Below are 7,747 nucleotides of genomic sequence, written 5' to 3' on the forward strand. Positions count from 1 at the left end.
TTACCCCTTATGGCAGCAGCAGAACTTGAACTCGGATACAGGTGGGGTGGGTGTAATTTTTTTTTAAATCTTTCATATTCAGCAGAGACGAACACTAAAAAAAACCTTATTTTTTAGTAAATTTTTCTTTTTAGTGTAAAAATTTTTGTTCAGTAAAATTCAGGGTGGACGGATACCCACCTTGGGTTAATCTATGTTCCGCCTCTGCCTTATGGTGGTATCCATTGTGGTTGTAGTAGGGGCGCCCCACGGGCTCAACAACGAGCGTGGTTTTGTTTTGGTTGGCTATCTTTTTTATTTACCTAAATATCAATTCCTCCGTATATTTTACCACATCACTCACAACACTTACAACATCACAACACAACATTTTACCATATCGCCTCCTCCATCACACAACAATGTCATGTCAGCAACACTACAACAATTAACATTTGCGTAGTGAGTGGTCTAATCAAGTATAAAAACATGTTGTTACTATTTAAACATCTAAACCCTAATGTACTATTTGGGATTCATCCAATATATCGATTATCTTACTTGTCACGGCCCTCCTGTCAAGGACCCGACTCTTTATCGGAGCCTTGCTGGAGCATTACAGTATCTCACGTTTATTCGACCAGATATTTCTTACGCAGTTCAATAGGTATGTCTCTTCATGCATGATCCACGAGAGCAACACATGCACGCCCTCAAAAGGATCATTCGGTACATTCAGGGAACCACTAACCTTGGTCTCCAGTTATATGCATCTTCTTCCAACACATTAGTTTCTTACTTTGACGCTGATTGGGCGGGCTGCCCCACTACTAGACGATCAACATCTGGCTACTGCGTTTTTCTCGGCAACAACCTCCTCTCTTGGTCGTCTAAGCGGCAACTCACGCCCTCTCTCTCCAGTGCAGAAGCAGAGTATCGTGGGGTTGCCAATGCAGTTGCTAAGACTTGTTGGGTTCGTAATCTTCTTCGAAAGCTACATTGTCCACTCACCTTAGCAACTCTAGTATATTGTGTTAATGTGAGCTCTGTCTACCTCTCTTCCAATCCAGTTTAACATCAGCGGACCGAGCACATTGAGATTGATATTCACTTTGTTCGCGATCTAGTTGTTCAGGGACAGGTTCGGGTCTTACATGTTCCGTTCAGATATCAGTTTGCCGACATCTTCACTAAGGGTCTCCCGTTTGCATTATTTGATGAGTACAGGTCCAGTTTGAGCGTCCGGAGTTTGATTCTCTGTCAAAAAGGCAAATGAAATGCCTGTTTGACTGGAACAGTTTTCGCACCAACCGCCTTATCATTTATTCCCTCAATCCGTGACATAAATGATGCGAACCAAAATATGCCACATGTACAAATCGGCGAATGAAAATCCAGTTTGTATCATTATATAATCCGACCTCTGCTTCACCGGTTTGCATCACTCAATCAATTTCATACACTTTTTTAAAACACACACACCATTTTGCAATGGATCCCGCCCAACTTCGAGCAACTCCGCTCGATGAATCACTATTATTTTTGCAATCCTAAGGAACTCACAGAGTGTACAAGGTTTTTATGGGTGCTGTTCAAGATGTTGGTGTTCCTGATAGATCTGAAAAAACCAAGACGATCGGATCGGGGTTTATGGCATTATATGGAAGGTCTGGCAGCTGCAGACGAGTTTATAGACGCAAGGGTTTACCGTTATATTCAACAAACGGGTTTAGGGTAGGTTTTCAAAATAGGATACCAACTATTGGATCACGCTCTTATTTCAGCGTTGGTTGAACGGTGGCGGCCGGAGACTCATAACTTCCACTTCCCTATTGGTAAAATGTTTTTAGCATATATATATATTCGTATATATATTATTTATATTCGTATATATGTTTTGCATAGGAGAAGCAACGATAATGTTGCAAGATGTTCAAATTTTATGGGGTTTACCAATAAATGGAGATGTTGTGTCTGGTGTATGGCACAACAAGACGCCGGTTCAATGGTCTGATTTTGCTGACCTATATTTAGGGATTGATGTTCCTCCTAATAAAATAAAATCAGGACACATCTTAATATCTACTTTATGCGGGAGTTGAATAAGGCCGTTGGTGAGACTAATAGATCTCACCAACAACGGGCTAGAGTTTATTTGTTAGCTGTCTTGTCTTCCTTTCTATTCTCTGACGGTAATTCCACCAGTGCTCTGTTAAACTATGTGTATCACCTCATCAACTTTGAATGTTTGAGTTAGGGTAGTGCGGTGCTCGCACATGTATATAGAAATTTGTGTTGTACAGCTGAAAAGACAGACCAGTCAGGCATAAATGGTACGATCCTTTTAGTACAACATTAGTGGTATGAAAGAATTCCTAGTCTTGCGCCACGTCTTTTGCGCGATATAGTCTTTACATCCAATGCTCCTTTGGATAGACCGTATGGTGTGAGGTATATTATTTGTAATTTATATACTTCTAGTTCTTTTGATTATTTGTAACTCTATAAGTTACTTTCATTAATGTAGGTGGTATGGACCAAAGAGCTTCGAACATACACCCACACATGTATTGAGTACGTGTCGCTCAGCATTGTTGGGGATACGCCCTGTGATGCCCCGTACAAAATCAACGTGTATGGATCATCAACAACAGGATCTTTATACGGTTACAACACTATATGCTGTTTTAAAACAAGTTTTTGCATTCATGAAAAGGTAACGTTTTTACCAATGTCAAATGTTTTACAAAAGATGACGTCTTTACCAACGACAAATGTTTTACAAAAGATGACGTCTTTACCAACGTCAAATGTTTTACAAGGATAATGTGCTTCTACGAATAGAAAGCATTAACATAAGTACGTGACACAAAGGTCATTACAAAACCATTGTTCAAATGAAACATAAGTTGTGAATGTAAAGTAAAAGTTTCATGATTGAGACATCTCTAAACAATGCAGCGGAAGTCTAACACAGCTAGTCTGTAACAGCAAGTCTATAGCACCAAGACTAATACAGCAAGTCTAACAGCGGAAGCAACGTCTAAGCACCTGAGAAATACATGCTTAAAAAGTCAACACGAATGTTGGTGAGCTATAGTATTAATGTGCGCAACAAAGTAATGTAGACCACGAGATTTCGTATTCAAAACAGTATCTCAAATCCGTATGATAAAGTATATGCTTATCCGTGGGCACCCGGTAACTAACTTAACAAAGTAATATAAATATCACTGTGATGACCCGAAAAGTTCTGACCAAATTTAAACTTTATCTTTAAATGATTTAATGTTTTCGACACGATAAGCAAAGTCTGTAATGTTGAGTCTCAAAGTTTTGGAACTATATTCATGTAATCAATTATTCTTTGACTGTTCTCGAAGATTTACGAACAATATATTTATAACTTAATGTGCATATATATATATGATTTCAAGTTATTTAGTAAACGATAGTAACATTCGATTATTGATTCGATTGATATTTAGATAAGTTAACTAAAACGTTTAAGATGAACCAGTAAAACGCTAATTTGCTACGGTATTTTCGAATTGCTACAGTATCCGAAAAGCTACAGTGTTTTCGAAAATCACTATTTACTACAGTAAAAAAAACTTTGCTACAGTAACTTTGCTACAGTAAAACACTATTTCAAAATGAAAATGTATATGTATATACTACGAGACGATGATTTATAGAAGTAAATGACCAAAACACTCGAAAGTTTAAGATACACTTTGAGTGATATAGTTTATTGATAATTTAAGACTATATTTTAACAAAGGTACGAGTCACGAAACGTAAAGAGCCAGTTTTCTCAGCGTACGAATGGACATTCGAAAAATCGGAACCGGGACATAAGTCAAGTGACGACGTACGACTTATCGGAATAAAAATTACAAGTCACCTATACACGAGAATATAATATAATATATAATTAATTAATTTAAATTATATATATTATATATAATATATTTAAATATGTCGACAACTAGTAAACAAACAAGTATGGGCTGGAAAAGCATCCCATGCGATCGCATGGGATTAACCCTCTACAGCCATGCAATCGCATGGACAGAGAAATCAGGTGACATGCTATAAAAGCTCGACTTCTGGTTCCAGTGTAATCATCTATCTATCTCTCGATACACACATATATATTATATATTATTATTAATAATAATAATAATAATAATAATAATATTATTATTATTATTATTATTATTATTATTATTATTATTATTATTAATCTTATTATTAATAGTATTAGTATTATTATTTTTACGATACAAAAATAATAATATACATAAAATATTACGACGGAGTGATGTCCAAATGATTTCAAAACGAGTTTTCGAGCAAGCTAGAGCTAAGGAAATTATGGGCTATTGCCATGGAGGTTATGGGTAATGTTCATGGGTAATATTCGTAAGTCAAACCTAGTGTTTATCATCTCCGTTACGTCTACGTACTTTCCTGCAATATTGAATCACAATATTGATACGTGAGCATTCATATCTTATTTTTTTTATATTAACAGTGTATACATGTCTAGTGCTCGAGTATATATATTTATGCATGCTTGTATGCTAAATTTTGTAGTTAAACAGTTTATGATGAATCACGAATTAAATACATATATTACTGATAAAAGGTATATGATATGCATGCCATTGGAAAGCTGGCGAAAAATCAATAACTTTTCATTTAGAAACCGCGTAATTTCGGTGAACGAATTAAAAGTTATGATCAACTGAATTATGATTAACGTTAATTGGAATTGCTTTTGAATCTGCAATTAATATTTAAACAACTTGTTTGTAAGATTGATAAATTGGATTTTTGAATATTACCAACCGAGTAAATGAATCCTTATATAAGGTACGTCTCGTTTTGTTGAACTATTGTAAAAATTGACTTTTTAAAACGACTTTGGATAACTTTTGTATGTCGATCTCGAGCATTAGGATTATGATACACTATGACCTGACCTAGTTTGATAAACATTTATTGACCAACATATGTTTTCTAGGTTGAGATCTACGGTTATTTGGTAATCCGAGTTTCGGTCACATTTTGGTGAACGACTTTATATGCTGCTAAGGTGAGTTTCATTTGCTCCCTTTTTAAATGCTTTTACAATATATATTTTTGGGCTGAGAATACATGCACTTTATTTTAAACACAATGGATACAAGTACATACTAAATTCTACACTGAGTTTGAACCGAAAATCCCTTAGCTTTGGTAACTAGTAACTGCCAGTTATAAGAACTGGTAGGCGCGAGTAGTAGTATATGGATCCATAGGGCTTGACATCCCCGTCTGTTCTAGGTATAGAAACCCTAGCCTGAACTATAAAACAGACGTAGTAGTAGTATATGGATCCATAGGGCTTGACATCCCCGTCTGTTCTAGGTATAGAAACCCTAGCCTGAACTATAAAACAGACGTATGCTATTTGAGTTTAGTACACGTTGGTTTGCGTGTATTGTACATGTTGGTTGCATGTATATTAAAACAGGGGTACTTATTATAACGTTAAAGTTTAGCTACCAGGGTGCTCAATCTTGTAGAATATTTTGATAAACGTTTCTGGATGAAACAACTGAAATCTTGTGATCCACCTTTATGTAGAGATTTTGCAAAACATTAAAACTATGAACTCACCAACCTTTGTGTTGACACTTGTTAGCATGTTTATTCTCAGGTTCCCTAGAAGTCTTCCGCTGTTTGCTTATATGTCAGATAAGCTATGTGCATGGAGTCTTACATGGCATATTTATGAAGGAAACGTTGCATTCACTAAATCATCACCATGTATCTTATTTTGACTGCATTGTCAACGGAATTACTATTGTAAACTATTATTTATGGTGATTGTCTATATGTAGAAATCATCAGATGTCGAAAACCTTTGATTTAAATATTCATTTATGGTGTGCCTTTTCAAAAGAATGCAATGTTTACAAAACGTATCATATAGAGGTCAAATACCTCGCAATGAAATCGATGAATGACGTGTTCGTCCATATGGATTTGGAGCGATCATCACAATCACCCCCTAAAAGTACACTTGGCGAGTGCGTATGTTCTCGAAGTATTAAACACCCGTTAAATGCTAGCGCGACTAGCCCGAGTGGGGATGTCAAACCCTATGGATCCATATCTAAGATTCGCGTCTACCGGTTCAAAAACCAATAGTTAAACGTTACCGAGCTAAGGGGAATGTTTGTGCCGTTATGTCACCCACACATATATAAAGTTTAAGTACTCGTGTCTAGTATGTAAAACATAAAAAGTGCATGTATTCTCAGTCCCAAAAATAGTAAAGTAGAAAGGGAGCTATAACTCACAGTGAATGTGCGGTAAAATCGATACGCGAATGTAAGCAAGTAGTAAGTCGGTCCAAACAAGTAAGTTGATCGATCCAAAAGGTTATCAACCTAAGTCAATGGTTACTAAGTCAGTAAATTGTCCCCAAAGGTTTAAAAGTAAATAAGTTAAGTTTTAAGTATCATCATCATCATCATTCGTAGAAGGTAAAGCAATTTTTCAACAGAAATAGAGATCAAAACGAATAGCTGAATTCGTACAGTCGTTACGACCTCTATACAAACTGAAATGATGCGCGGTCAGTGTCCAAGGCTCCGTTTGTAAGTTATCTTACCGATCTCTGAAAATCAGATCCTAACTCGATGTCGTTTGACCGTGAAGATGGTCAAAGCGCGAGTAGGTCAGAAATTTCAGCACGTCGTTACAAAGACGTAGTAAACTTTGGAAGGCTATGAATCCTAAACTGTATATCGGATTTTGGCGAGTCTTAAATGAAAAGTCATCTACTCGAACCGAACTATCTGAAAATTAACTTTCCAGAAGTTCCAGGAGTCTGATCAGACCACAAAAAACAGAAACAAGTGCTTCGGTGGGTTTCTTGGTGCTTGATGCTTATCACGGTTCTCATCCTTGTTGCGTATAAGCCTCATGTGTACAACTCTTTGATGTTTTAGCATCATTATGACCAAGTTTTAACCATCAACACACAACTAAATGTAAAAGCTAACTTTCTACAAGTTTTGAACATCAAGGTTGTCTCTTTATTGTATAAACACAATAAAGCTTCAACCTTTGTCCTTTTGATACACGTTTATGCATCTTCATCATATGAGATGATGAAGACTTGATCTTTATCACCACAAAAATCATAGAAAGGTTCCAAGTAAGTGAGATCTACAATAATAACTTAGATCTCAAGTGTTAAGAAACCCTAAGCTAGAAAGCTTGGATTTTTACAAGATTAATGAGACCATAAGCTAGGAAGCTAAGATCTAGTAAAAGTAATGAGATCATAAGCTAAAAAGCTTAGATCTAAACAAAATAATGAAACCCTAAGCTAGAAAGCTTGGATCTTTAATGTTCTTGAAGATCTTTAAAGCAAAAAAGCCAGATCTACAAGTTGCATGAAGATCATAAACACAAGTTTTGATCTTTTAATAAAATAAAGTGATCTTAAGCTATAAAACTTAGATCCAACAAAGTAATGAAGATTCAAAGCTAGAAAGCTTGAATCTTTCATGTTCTTGAAGGATTTAAATCAAAGTTTGAATCTACAAGATATAACAAGATCAAAAAGCTAAAAATCTTGATCTTATGATGATGATGATGTCGTGATTAGGAAGAGAATAAGAAGAAGAAGAAGAAGAAGAAGAAAATTTAAAAACTTACAATTTTAGTGTGAGAAAGACTAGAGAGAAAATTAGAGAGCAAG

General features: G+C 35.8%; 1 protein-coding gene across 1 annotated transcript; it reads left to right on the forward strand.

Moving 5' to 3' along the window:
- The first annotated feature begins 658 nt into the window (after positions 1-658).
- Positions 659-1,255, forward strand: LOC139843021 (secreted RxLR effector protein 161-like). The gene is made up of 2 exons (XM_071833108.1): positions 659-1,018; positions 1,115-1,255. Exons 1-2 carry the CDS (start codon positions 659-661, stop codon positions 1,253-1,255), a joined length of 501 nt encoding a protein of 166 aa, XP_071689209.1.
- Positions 1,256-7,747: the final 6,492 nt, after the last annotated feature.

Source organism: Rutidosis leptorrhynchoides, chromosome 4, assembly GCF_046630445.1.
Source record: "Rutidosis leptorrhynchoides isolate AG116_Rl617_1_P2 chromosome 4, CSIRO_AGI_Rlap_v1, whole genome shotgun sequence".
In the NCBI taxonomy this organism is placed as follows: domain Eukaryota; kingdom Viridiplantae; phylum Streptophyta; class Magnoliopsida; order Asterales; family Asteraceae; genus Rutidosis; species Rutidosis leptorrhynchoides.

Bases quoted from the DNA above. Each gene is read 5' to 3' on its own strand.
- LOC139843021 (XM_071833108.1), top strand. From the start codon at position 659: ATGCATGATCCACGAGAGCAACACATGCACGCCCTCAAAAGGATCATT. The intron at 1,019-1,114 runs GTGAGCTCTGTC...CTAGTTGTTCAG, and splicing joins CTCTAGTATATTGTGTTAAT to GGACAGGTTCGGGTCTTACA.